This window comes from Moschus berezovskii, chromosome 6 (assembly GCF_049115385.1).
Source record: "Moschus berezovskii isolate FMDL1 chromosome 6, NW_MosBer_1.0, whole genome shotgun sequence".
Classification (NCBI taxonomy): Eukaryota; Metazoa; Chordata; class Mammalia; order Artiodactyla; family Moschidae; genus Moschus; species Moschus berezovskii.
Window position 1 is genome coordinate 115,921,405 of NC_142465.1, and position 13,992 is coordinate 115,935,396.

The 13,992-nt window shown below is 41.3% G+C and overlaps 2 protein-coding genes across 6 annotated transcripts in view; one reads left to right on the top strand and one right to left on the bottom strand.

Moving 5' to 3' along the window:
• Nucleotides 1-92: 92 nt before the first annotated feature.
• XPNPEP3 (X-prolyl aminopeptidase 3) overlaps nucleotides 93-13,992 on the top strand; it is a 44,248-nt gene continuing 30,348 nt past the window's right edge. For 2 of the 5 annotated variants that reach the window (XM_055394117.2, XM_088837516.1), the window contains exons 1-2: nucleotides 93-291; nucleotides 10,124-10,240. In XM_055394117.2, the coding sequence (XP_055250092.2) occupies nucleotides 228-291; nucleotides 10,124-10,240 (181 nt within the window). In that variant the 5' untranslated portion in view covers nucleotides 93-227. The other 3 variants (XM_055394118.2, XM_088837517.1, XM_055394119.2) reach the window with 3 other exon arrangements.
• DNAJB7 (DnaJ heat shock protein family (Hsp40) member B7) lies at nucleotides 6,006-6,923 on the bottom strand. Its single transcript, XM_088837519.1, has 2 exons — nucleotides 6,245-6,923; nucleotides 6,006-6,085 (listed from the first exon to the last, which is right to left on the bottom strand). Exons 1-2 carry the CDS (start codon nucleotides 6,921-6,923, stop codon nucleotides 6,006-6,008), a joined length of 759 nt encoding a protein of 252 aa, XP_088693645.1.

The window sequence follows — 13,992 nt, forward strand, 5'->3', positions numbered from 1 at the left end:
GAATATGATGCCATGACGCCACCAAGATGGCTCTGCGGTCGGAGCGGCCCTCACAGCTCCCAGCGTGACGTAAACAGACTGCGCCGCTGTGGGAGGAAAGCCCGGCGCGCGGCGCCGGCCGGAAGGGGCGGGGCGCCTGGCCAGGTTTCCTGGCGACGCATCCCTGTTGGCGACCGCTTCTCCGGCAGGTTTCTTCGTTTCCTTCCTGACGCCTGAGCGTGGCAGTTATGCCTTGGCTACTCTCGGCAACTAGGCTTGTTCCCGCGGCAGCAAGCGCCCGCAGCCTCTCAGGTTAGACTTAACCTCCCACAGTGTCCCCTCTGGAGCTTGCCCTGCGAAGCCTGAGGCGCGCCAAGCGGGATCCAAGTTGGTCTCAGGCGACCCCTGCTTCGGCGGACCCTTCTACCGGGACGTCCACGCCCAAACCCTCAGTGCACTCCTCGAATTTCTTCTCTTCCTCCTGCTGCCCCTGAGAAAGGGTGGGCCCGGTGTTCTCTCAACCGTTGAGGTACTCTGGGAGTTGAAATGACTGCAGAGAGAAAAGTGTGTGCTGTCTTCCCCGAGGGGCTAAGTCATGCGGACTCAGGAAACTTGTGTCAGTTATCACACTTGTTCTGGTGACAAGGTGTCTATCATCAGGTAGCTCTTGTTAGGATAACCTAATAAGTGTAGGATAACTTAAAATCATATTTTCGTGTTTTCAAAGAGTTGACGTGAGATCTGGCTCTCACGAAATGGACGTGAAACGTTACGTTTAATAATACAAATCCTTTGAGTAGTTCCTCTTGGGAGAGGTAATGTTTGGAAATACTCCTGAGGCCTTTTATGTCTGAAAGTTTTGGTTGTAAAGGCAAGGTAGAGTATTCTGGGAGTATGGGGGGGGGATATTTTTAGGGTGCATTGTATCGTGAGGAATTGAAACGATCAGTGAAAGCTGAATCGTCTGCCTTTCAGGTTTTGGGGGCGATAGGTGAACAGTGTGTGCACCAGAGCATGTGGTCTGTGACACCAAAGCTGTGTCTTGGCATTTATTTATTGTGTTGCTATACTTGAATTTATTGACAGTGGGATGGTAATTATATCAAGACTTACTCCTAACTTTAAAATATAAAAATAAAAAGTAATAATTGTCCAGTGCACAGAACTTGCTCTTTGCTTCTAATAGCTAGGCTGCAGAAAGCTGTCCCTCTCCATCGAGAGTAGGTGAATAGATAGGCTGTTAGTCAGTCTTGAACACAAAGGCCAGAGCTTATGATTTAGAGCTGGAACCATTGGTTTTCTTGTGACTTTTCTTCTTTTTTTATATTTGTTGAGGCTTTGTGTGAAACCTGATTAATCAAGGTTTAGGACAAGGTACTGGATTACACCAGGGCTTCCATGGTGGCTCAGCTGGTAAAGAATCCACCTGCAATGCAGGAGACTTGGGTTCGATTCCTGGGTTGGGAAGATCCCCTGGAAAAGGGAACGGCTACCCACTCCAGTGTTCTGGCCTGGAGAATTCCATGGACTGTATAGTACATGGGGTCGCAAAGAGTTGGACACTACTGAGCAACTGTTGCTGCTAAGTCACTTCAGTCGTGTCCGACTCTGTGTGACCCCATAGACGGAAGCCCACCAGGCTCCCCCGTCCCTGAGATTCTCCAGGCAAGAACACCGGAGTGGGTTGCCATTTCCTTCTCCAACTGAGCAACTGTAGTTTAAGTTTTTAGTTTACTGGATTATACACACCAAGATCTTTGAAAAATGTGTTTATCATGCTTTATTTTCCCTTAGTAGAATAAGTAAATTTAACTACGTCTTCTATTACCATCATAATGTACATTTATAGGGGAATTCCCTGGTAGCTCAGTCGGTGAAGAATCTGCCTGCAGTTCAGGAGAACTGGGTTCAATCCCCAGTTCGGGAAGATCCCCTGGAGAAAGAAATGGCAACCCACTCCAGTATTCTTGCTGGAAAATCCGATGGCCAGAGGAGCCTGGCAGGCTGCAGTCCATGGGGTCTCAAGACCATGGGGTCTCATTCAACTTAGCGACTAAACCACAACCATACATATATAGGCTTTCTGAATGAATGATCTCATTGGATCTTCACAAGTCCAGTAAGAGCAAATATTTTACTGATAGGGAACTGAAACTAACACAGTATCACAAGTAGCAAATCAGGAATGTTTTATGATTGCCATATAGTCCTTTTCCTGTTATGCTTGTGCTAGGTCTTACTCTAGCATAGTAGAGTTCTTTTGGAACTTTTTATTGAGCCAGAATAACTTTAATCAATAACTTTTGAGTTAGTCATTCTGGAGAGTTGCAGTCTAGTCAGATGATAGAGAAGCAACAGACAAATGAGAATATAGCAAAGGATGGTGGTTAGAGTCTTGACTCAAGTGACATGGGAGCTCAAGAAAGGCAGTATTGTCAAGTGGCCAAGTTGTATCTGACTCTTGGCAACCGGATCTTAGTTTCCCAACTGCTCCCTGCAGTGGAAGTGTGAAGTCTTAACTACTGGACCGCCAGGCATGTCCTATTTACAGCTGCCAGAGTAGGCCTGTTTAAGTGTGTCAGATTATGTCACTCTTGTGCTCAGAGCCTCCAGTGGCTTCCTGTCCCAAATGTTATACCATAGTTTATACTGTGATCTGGAAGTCATTGCATACTGTGGACTTCTGTTACCTTTCATACTTCATCTACTTGCTCTCAGAAAGGGCCATGCGGATCTCCATGTTCCTCACACACCTTATACAACATGCTTTAGGGACATTTGACTTGCTAGTCCTGCTACCTGGAATCCTCTTTGACCAAATATCCACATGGCTGACTCCTTCATTTCATTGAGATCTTTTCTCACATGTAACCATCATTTCACCCTGGCTACCTTGGCTGAAATTTCACCACTCTTGCTCTGAAATTTCTATGTCCTTCCCCTGATTTTTTTTTTACTTACACCCTTTTTTTCGGCTCCAAAATCACTGCGGATGCTGATTGCAGCCATGAAATTAAAAGACACTTACTCCTTGGAAGGAAAGTTATGACCAACCTAGATAGTATATTAAAAAGCAGAGACATTACTTTGCCAACAAAGGCCCGTCTAGTCAAGGCTATGGTTTTTCCCGTGGCCATGTATGGATGTGAGAGTTGGACTGTGAAGAAAGCTGATCGCCAAAGAATTGATGCTTTTGAACTGTGGTGTTGGAGAAGACTCTTGAGAGTTCCTTGGACTGCAAGGAAATCCAACCAGTCCATTCTAAAGGAGATCAGTCCTGGGTGTTCATTGGAAGGACTGATGCTAAAGCTGAAACTGCAATACTTTGGCCACCTCATGCGACGAGTTGACTCACTGGAAAAGACTCTGATGCTGGGAGGGATTGGGGTCGGGAGGAGACAGGGACGACAGAGAATGAGATGGCTGGATGGCATCACCGACTCGATGGACATGAGTTTGAGTGAACTCCAGGAGTTGGTGATGGACAGGGAGGCCTGGCGTGCTGTGATTCATGGGGTCGCAAAGAGTCGGACACGACTGAGCGACTGAACTGAACTGAACTGATGACTAACATATTTTACTTAGTATTTGTTTATTGTCTCTCTGCAGTCTAAGCTCTGTGACAGCTAAGAGTTTTTTTGTTTGTTCATTATTGTACCCCAGGTACCTAAGATACTACCACAAATAGTGGGTACTCAAAAAATACCGTTGAATGAGTGAAAGAATAAAAATAATAGGATGAAAACAGTGTATTTGGAAAATGAAATAATTACAGGAAGTTCAGAAGTAATTGTGTTGAAATTCATTTAAAGGAAGCAAATATATAAAAACATTGAGCCCAAACCAGTTGCTCAATATCTGATATTATCTGTAACTCTGAAACTCATCTGTTTTTCTTCCATCATAAGCCTAGGTTGAGATGGCTAAAGGTGGTATTTTAGAGTAATGTATTTTTATAGCCTGTGTACATACTCAAAAAATTAGAAAGTTTCCTATCTGGTATAAGTCACTGATGGCCACCCATGCATGATACAGCTTCACATTGCTCTGAAGAATCCAGGATAAGTGTGGCCTTATAAGAAAAAAAAATATGGTAAAATACATGCATGCATGCTGTCATTTTAATCATGTCTGACTCTTTGCGGCCCCACGGACTGTAGCCCGCCAGGCCCCTCTGTCCATAGGATTCTCCAAGCAAGAATACCAGAGTGGGTTGCCATTCCCTTTTCCAGGGGATCTTCCCCACCCAGGGATCAAACCTACATCGCTTAGGTCTCCTGCATTGGCAGCCGAGTTCTTTACCACTAGCATGACACGCAAATTCGTGAAGCGTTCCATATTTTTTCTGAGGTTAAAGGTTAGTCAGATTGGGACTGCAATGGGTTTTATCCTTTGGTAGGGCTTCCCTGGTGGCTCAGAGGTTAACGCGTCTGCCTCCAATGCGGGAGACCTGGGTTCGATCCCTGGGTTGGGAAGATCCCCGGAGAAGGAAATGGTAACCCACTCCAGTGTTCTTGCCTGGAGAATCCCATGGATGGAGAAGCCTGGTAGGCTACAGTCCACGGGGTCGCAAAGAGTCGGACACGACTGAGCGACTGAACAGAACAGAACAGAACAGCACCACCTGGGAAGCCCGGTAGCCAGTTAAAAGTCTGTCTGCTGCTGCTGCTAAGTCGCTTCAGTTGTGTCCGACTCTGTGCAACCCCATAGATGGCAGCCCACGAGGCTCCGCCGTCCCTGGGATCCTCCAGGCAAGAGTGAGTTGCCATTTCCTTCTCCAGTGCATAAAAGTGAAAGTGAAGTCACTCAGTCATGTCCAACTCTTCGCAACCCCGTGGACTGCAGCCTACAAGGCTCCTCCATCCATGGGATTTTCCAGGTAGGAGTACTGGAGTGGATTGCCATTGCCTTCTCCATGTAAAATACATGTAACATCAAATATGCCATGTTAATAATTTTTAAATAAACAGTTGTGAAAAGATCTCCAGAACTTTTTCATCTTGCAGATCTAAATCTGTCACCACTAACAGTGCTTTCTCCTCCTCCTTGCAGCCCCTGGTCACCGTATTTTCACTTGCTATTGCTATGAATTTGACTTTAGATACCTCATAAAAGTAGAATCATAATGTCTCAAAGTTCATCCATGTTGTCACATGTGACAAGGTTTCCTTACTTTTTGAGGCTGAATTCAGAATCTGTGTATGCCTATATGTATATGTATTTTATCTATCCATCCATCAGTTGACATTTGTATTGGCTCCACCTCTTGGCTGTTGTGAATAAGTGTGCTGTGAACATAGGCGTCCAGATATAAGTGTAGCTATTTTTAATTTAAAATGCTTTTATACTTTCATTTTTAATTTATAGTGTCTTAAGTTGTGTACGAAGTGCTCTGTGATCATTGAAAAAAGTCATCTCATTAATAACTATGTAGACTGAACCCGTGTATTTTAATACATTTTTAGCTGCTAATGCTTTATGTATGTCAGAAGTCTGTAAAGTAGCTTTAATTAGATCAAAGGAATGATTATAGATTATAGACTTGACTAAAGAAAAACTTCATAGTATATAAGTATTTATATGGTATATATAATATATAAACATTGCAGGCAGATTCTTTACCATGTGAGCCATAACGGAAAACCAAGAATACTGGAGTGGGTAGCCTATCCCTTCTGCAGCATATCTTCCCAACCCAGGAATCGAACCAGGGTCTCCTGCATTGCAGGTGGGTTCTTTACCAACTCAGCTATGAGGGAAGTCCATATAAGCATTTATCTCAAAAACAAAAAGTAAAATAATCGTTGCTGTTTTCTAAACTCTTAATATCACTGTCACCACAATTCATCTTTTTCTAACATATCTAATCCAGACAACCACGCATCAGATGTCTACAATCCTGCTAAGCACGTTAAAAATGTAATCTTAGTGTAGTATTAAACAAATATCTACAAAACTGATTAACAGAAACAGACACAGAGTTGCGTCCAAATGTTATATGAACATAATGTGTCTGAAGAATCAATTTAATGATTCCTTTTAGTTGACTTCTTCTTCTTTTCTTCTTTATGCTTCTTTTTTCTCCTCTTACCACCTTCTTTGAATCCTGCTGAGAAAATAGAGGGATTCCAGTTGCTGGTGACCCAAGTTACACCCTGCTCATCGTTGTTTGCATGTTTGGGGCTGCAGGACTTTGGTGAATAATTGTTAAATGACTGTCTTCTCCAACTGCATTCTTCATCAAAGCCCTCTTTATCTGCCACACCATTTGAAAGAAAGGACTTCAACTCACCATCGTATTGATCTCTTTCTAGGTCATCCTCAGTAATTCTTTTTGTCTTGGTATTTCTGCTATTAACAATCTTACCTGAAGCGGTAACAGTAACATAGTTGTCCATCCCACTATCATCAAATGCCAGGGAAGAAAATGAATAAAGTCCCTCCTGGCCCAGTGAACCAAATGGTGTATATCCTGTATCATATGAAGAAAATCTCTCAAAAACTGGGTATTCGCTGGATGTAGAGAAAAAGGATCTGTGTGCACCTCTGTTTCTGCTTCCATAGGAGCTCCTTGAATTATTTAAAAGGTCTTCAAGTGAGTCTTCAAAGAAATGAAATGAAAATGGGTCCCTTTCACCAAAAATTTCTTTAAAGACATCATCTGGCTTACGGAATGTGAAGCCATATTCAGAAGAATCATCGAAATCACTTCCACCTCCACCATTTAATCCTTCTTTGCCGTATTTATCGTAAATGTCCCGTTTTTCATCATGTGATAATACCTCATATGCCTCAGCTACTTCTTTGAATTTTCTCTCAGCTTCTTCTTTGTTTTCTGGATTTTTATCTGGGTGCCATTTAAGTGCCACTTTTCGATAAGCCTTTTTAATATCCTCAGGTGAAGCATGTCTCTCCAATCCTAGAACTTGGTAGTAGTCCACCATGTTTTTAACAGATGGTTAGAAAGGGCTTCTCTAGGGAGTGAGAACCGTAGTTTCGTCTCAGCTCAGGCTCTGCTGGTGCTGGTGGTAGAGGCAGTGACTGTAAATAGGCGTTTTTACATTGAGGACAATGTTATCACCTTGGACCACTGCTAGGAGACCTGAGGGTACTGATTATGTGGCAGGCAGACTTATAAGCTTATGTCAGAGGGCTGCATTGTGGTGTCATTCTGGGCTTGGTGTAGCGACTAGACCTTCTAAATGGAGCTAGTCCACAGTCAAACCAGACCATCCTTAACCCTCTGGACTGTTTCTCCCATGTTTTCCTAAAAGCCTCAAACAGTGCCCTGTAAACCAGTGGAACCTGTTGTAGTATGGCCGCAGCATGCCCCTTGCATAATATGACCTCTGGGCTACTGAGCTTTAATAACCTACTTCTCAGTTCTTCCATGTTTTGGTTTGGGAAAAATGAAGAATTTCAACGTTAGAAAGTCATAGTATTGGTTTCCTGAGACTACCATAACAAATTAACACGAACATGTCTGCTTAAAACAGTAGAGGACTTCCCTGGTGGTCGATTGGCTAAGAATCCACCTGCCAGTACAGGGAACATAGGTTTGATCCCTGGTCCAGGAAGAGTCCACATGCAATGGAGCAACTAAGCCCATGTGCCACAACTGCTGAGCCTGAGTGCTACAACTACTGAAGCCTGTGCACCTAGAGCCGGTGCTCTGCAGCTAGAGAAGCCACCCAGTGAGAAGCCCACGCACCACAACAGAGTAGCCCCCACTCTCCACAACTGGAGAAAACCCGCGCGCAGCAACGAAGACCCAGCACAACCAAAATTTTTAAAAAATAAATACATTAAAAAAAAGGTAGAAATGGATTGTCTCACAGTTCTGGAGACCAGAAGCTTGACATCGTGTGTCAGCAGGGCTCCATTCCTTCCAAAGGCTCTAGGAGGGCCTCTGTCCTTCACGTCTCAGCCTCTGATGGCTCTAGGTATTCCTTGGCTTGTAGCCACATCACCCCCATTTCTGCCTCCATGGTTACATTGCTTCCTTCTCTTCTGTCTCACTTCTCCCTCTGCATTTCTCTTGTAAGAACACAGGTCATTGGATTTAGGACTGACCCAGATAATACAGGATGATCTTTTTATCTCAAGTTCCTTAATCTAGTTCTACATCTGTAGAAACTTCTCTTCCAAATTAACAGTCACAGGGTCTGGGGATTACAGCATAGATATGTCTTTTGGGGGCTACCATGCAAAATATTGCAGTGATAAAGCCATTTTAGTGCACTGAGACAAATTTTTTTAATGGAATAGGGATTAAAAATAACAATCATAGGAAGAATAGTATTAAGTGAAATTTAAATACACTGTCATTCCTACTTTATAATCCCTACTAGAACCTTTAACTTGATGTAGACTTTCGCGTTTTGCTGTTGGAATGATTGTATGTTCACAGGGAGATTGTATGGCACTAATTGTGTCATTGGGAATTCGGTAGAGAGGACTTAGTGGCAGGGTGGAGGGGAAAGATCAAAGATTTTGAAGGTAAAACTGAGTTTAAATCCTGACTTCCTAAGTATTGCATGAGAAAGTGAAAGTGTTAGTCGCTCAGTCATGTCTGACTCTTTGTGACTCTATGGACTATAGCCTGCAAGGCTCCTCTGTCCATGGAATTCTCCAGGCAAGAATACTGGAGTGGGTTCCCATTCCCTTCTCCAGGGAATCTTCCCAACCTGGGGATCGAACCCAGGTCTCCTGCATTGCAGGCAGACTATTTACCATATGAGCCAACATTGCACAAATTACTTCAGAATCTAATTCCTTATTTTTTTTAAAAGCGATAACGCCAACCTCGTGACAGTTAAAAATCTAATTCCTTAGTTTGGTGTACAAAGCCTTTAGTTGTCTGATCCTTACCGTGCTGATATTTTACTTTCCCTCCAGCAGCAGCACTGACCTGAAACTCTCTTTCCGTCCCTCTTCCCTTAGTAAGCATACACGCACGCATGCAAGCACAGTGTCTTCTATGCCTTCCCTTCCGTGTCTCATTCATGTACCTTCCCCTCCCCTTGTCGCTTTCACGTGACTAATTCCTGCTCAGAGTTCAGTTCAGTCTCTCAGTCGTGTCCGACTCTTTGCGACCCCATGAATCACAGCACGCCAGGCCTCCCTGTCCATCACCAACTCCCAGAGTTCACTCAAACTCATGTCCATCGAGTCGGTGATGCCATCCAGCCATCTCATCCTCTGTTGTCCCCTTCTCCTCCTGCCCCCAGTCCCTCCCAGCATCAGGGTCTTTTCCAGTGAGTCAATTCTTCGCATGAGGTGGCCAAAGGATTGGAGTTTCAGCTTTAGCATCAGTAGGCGTCACCTACTCCTGCAGCCCCACATGAGCACCTTTTGTGTGCTGCTCTGTTCCCCAGAGCTCTGTGACCTGTCTCTGTCATTGTGCCTTCCTGCAGCATTGTTTTAGTCTTTGTGCTCTCAGAAACCTTGTGTGTGAATCCGGCACTGTGCTTACCATGTGCTACTGCTCTGTCTCACATCCACTAGACTATATATTCTTTCAAGACCAGGGCAGATAGTCTTACGTTATTCTTGTGTTTTTTCCAGCATGTGCCAGTCACACACTTAATAGATTGAATACTAGAGTATTGAACTCTAGTATTCAGTCCTAGTATTGAAGCTTAGCAGCGTCTTGTGTACTAACTGTGATTAAGCATTTTTCATACATTATTTCATCTAGCTCTAACATTCCAATATTAAATGAGATAGTATGTGCATATTTCCGCAGACTTCACATATTCTCAGTAAAAACATTCACTTTTTCTGAATTTTAGGGCACAGCGTCACACTACTTCAATGAAATGCTTCCTAGCCCTTCCCCTGCTTTTGTTTCCTTTTTTCTTTTCCCATAGCTCCATATTCATATGCTAATCATACTGTGTGTGTATATGCCTCTATTATGTAATAGTAGACTAAAGTCACTCAAGGTAAAAATAATCTTATTTCTATGTCCCTGAGGCCCAACACAGGCTCTGGCTGGCCCAGGGGAAGGGCCACATAAATACTGAAGGAGATAGTTGCATTTTTCTAAAGCAACCTACCCCTGGAGACAGATAAATGTGTATATACTGTGAGGACTAGCTAGATGCACTGTTCCATTTCATTGTCCTTATTTCTCCTTCAGGATGCTTGTCATGTTCACGGCGAAGATACTCCCTGCAGCCCATCCCAGAGAGGAGGATTCCAAACCGATACTTAGGCCAGCCCAGCCCCTTTACACATCCACACCTCCTCAGACCAGGTAAGGCCTTTGAACTGTAATGACTGTCTCTCTCTTCAGAGCTTTGTCTAGAACCATGCCATCCAGTAGAATTTTTTAATTAATGTAAATTTAAATAGCGGTAGGGCTAATAGTACTGTTTAGACAGCACCATCTAGGGGAATAAATATGATTAGGCTAAAATTCAGAAGTATTAGTGGAAAAAAATATGTATTTCATGATGTTTTTAAAGAAACGTTTCCTAAAACATGATTTCTAGAACTGTGTTCTGACTTTCAATTCATTGTGAACTGTATTAAAAACATGTTAGGAAACATTTTTCTTGAAAGCATGAAATGCTTATTTCAGTATTAACAAAAATATTTCTATAGAGATTACACAAAATTTTCAGATGTGATTGTCCCAGCTTTGAGAGGTGATAACGATGGTAAAGGTGATGCAAAAAGTTGATAAAAGGTTCAGTTCAGTCGCTCAGTCGTGTCTGACTCTTTACTTCACTAATTTTTAGAAATTGGTGAAGGTTTACCTCACTGATTTTTTTTTCTACTTTAAGATTCCAATATTGCTGCTAGAAGATGTCATTACTGTTTCAAATTCATACCTAAGACTTCTTTGTTTTATTTTTTCAAAGAGACAGTTAAGTGATGAACTGTGATGAATGAATATCATCCCAAAGAGGTAGATAGGATGAAACCAAATGCTTTATAGAAAATGCAGTCACGTTTTCCAAGGCTTCTGCCATGGGAAGTTAAATCTGTATTTACTGTGTAAGCCTAGATTATTAATACAATCTGAATTGCCTTTGGAAATATGTTGCTCTTTCACTGTCTCCATTCAGTGAATGATACCAGTGTGTCTCTCAGTGAGGGCTTCCTGTTGCTGGTTCTTCATCAGACTAGAGTTCCTGCTGGGAAGTTGGCTGAGACTCAGGAAATGCAGCTCACCACTGAAACACACAAGAAATCAGAGTTTTTCAAAGCTGTAAGGTAAGCTTTGTAGCAGTACAGTTGGTGCTAATTTAAACATTTCTCTATCCAGTCAACCTGCCTGTAGCTTCAGTTTGATATTAAGTTTTACCAGCTTTGAAAATTACTGATTTCTCGTGGTGAGATACTTTTACATGGTGAGCTGCATTTTCCAGGCCTTGAAACTAGTAATCATATCCTCGGGGTGATGGCCTCTGTGTCTAGACTGTTATTTCTGTTACGTGCATGGTAACTGTGTAAAAAGTGAGTGTGAATAAATATGCACATACAAGTTCATATGTTCCTATAAACTATGGGGGGAAAGGAATACACATCATAATCTTTATTCTCCTGGACAATAAGGATTGGTGTAAGTAGAAGGGATAGAAGTAGATGGAATTTGAAAACAGAATTATCATTGTGAAAGAAGCCATCACATACAGAGTTTCCAAAGTATTAATCACTTATCTTCCACCATGTAGAGATGCAGAATTTATCAAAGTGTTAAAATAATTGTGGGGTGTAGGAAAAGTCAATTATTAAGAAAAATTAAAAGACACGTAATCCTTTTTTAAAAATCTGTTGTATAGGCCTAAAGTCCGTTTGTTAGTTTGAAATATAAAATTATGTTTCTATGATATGTTTTGCTCCCAAAGGTTTCATGTTTGGCATGTTTTCCCAATACTTGCCAGTACTTAAAACTTTTGAAAAATATCTCAGTCATTTTCCTAATTATTTTACAAGTTCTATATATATTATAGGCAAATTAAAGAATACAGATAAGCATAATTTTTTTAAAAAAGTTACTCATAATTCCACCATTTAGAGAAAGCAACTATTGAGATTTTAGTGCATTATTTTTCTAGACTTATTTCTTACATAGAATTGTGTGTGCATGTATAGTCACTCTATATACTGATCAATTATTTCCTTAAATTCTTAGTGGGACTTCCCTGGCAGTCCAGTGATTAGGATTCAGTACTGTGGTGGCCCAGGTTCAGTCCCTGGTCAGGGAATTAAGATCCCACAAGCCATGTGGCCAAAAAAGAAAAACCCCACATTCTTAGAAGTGAAATTACTGGATCAGCACCTTCTGTATTTTGAATTTCCCTGGATTTCTTTTGGCCATACCTATGCGTTTCCTGAAGCAACAGTAACTTGGAAAGTATCAGCAGAAAGACATGGGAGATAAAGGAGTTCTGTGTTGGCTGTGCTTACTACTACTTTAGATGGAAATAAAGAGATTCACTCCCCCAAGTCCTCTCAGTGATTTTTAAAACTTTTCCTTTGCTTAAAGAAGTCTGAGCATTATAGACTATTTCTTTTTTTTAATGACATTGCCATCTCTATGTTAAGAACCATGTATGTAGAGATAGAAATGTCAGTTCATCCTCCTTGATCATTAACATGCCTTCTACTTATTATCTGTCACCAGGAAGAAAAGGGATTCCATGAAGGAAGGCAAGTGGCATTCTGAGCTAAATACCATTATGAACCATGAGTCTACTTTTACAGTATCTGTACAAGAAAGACACTTAGATAGTTCCTTGACATTGCAAGGTGTGCAGCTTCATCAACAGTTCCCTTCCAGAGGATAGGAAAAATTAGTGCCTAATTAAGCATTATTTCCAAAAAAACCTATATTTCTAACATTTTTATGTTCCTAATCAAAATTAATTTTGGAATATGTGATATAGTTTGGAGCTTAAAAAGGGGTTATTGAAAGAGTTGGGCTTGTCAGAATGACTTGTCTGACCTATGCAGAACCACTTCTTGGTTTTCTTTCAACTACAGCAATGACTCGATTCCCTGGGACATAATCAGAACACAACTATGTGGCCCAGAATTTGAGGGAATGCCTTTACCATGAACTTTTTTGTCCCTTATCATCAAATAATGGCTAAGACTGTACGGTTATTGTCAAGTGTAATATTTTAAATGACGAAAAGTTTCTAGAGTGGATTATACATAATCATTCCCAAATCTTCTTCGCTGAAAAGTTTCAAAACCAGTTAGTTATCATCTTTAGTTTAGTGATAGTTTAGTTGTAGTTCTGCCTTAAGCAAGGGGTGTATTTTTTTTTTAAGTTTTGTTAAACATGGTTGACTTTAATAATATCTAAAAGATCAAGATTTATTCCAGTGGGGTGAGATTTTTATACTATTATAGATATTACAGAAACACCTTTGTGCATATTTCTCGTCCATATCAAGAAATTCTCTGGGGTAAAGATTAGCTTGAATCTACCCCAGGAAAGAATTGGGAATCTTCTAAAGAACTGAATAATAAAAGTCTCCTGAATCACTCGAAACTCATTCTTGACATTGTGCAAGAAAGCCAGATAATTTGGGGCTTTCATGTAAACAATTACTTTTATAAGGATAATGATCGTCCCTACATACCTATACCTACATACAACAATATAACTCATACCCCATTCAAGATATAGAACATTGCCATCACCCTAGAAGTTCCTCGCATACCCTTCTAGTCAATCCCATCTCCATCCTTAACCACTGGTCTCGTTTCTATCAGCATGATTGTTTTGCCTGTTCTTGAGTTTTGTGTAAGTGAAATCATACAGTATGAACCCTTTTTTTTCTGGCTTATTTTGCTCAGTATATGCAAATAAAGTCCATTTAGAGATTTTTCTCAATTATTTGGTCATTTCATTTTTTCAGAGATGTCTATGTTTTACGTTGTAAAGGAAATGTTTGTTAACTTTTTCTTTATCCCCGTTTTCCAACTATATAGTAATAGATCATTTTATGCACTTCTTTCTTATTACACAATAAAAGCTACCTAATA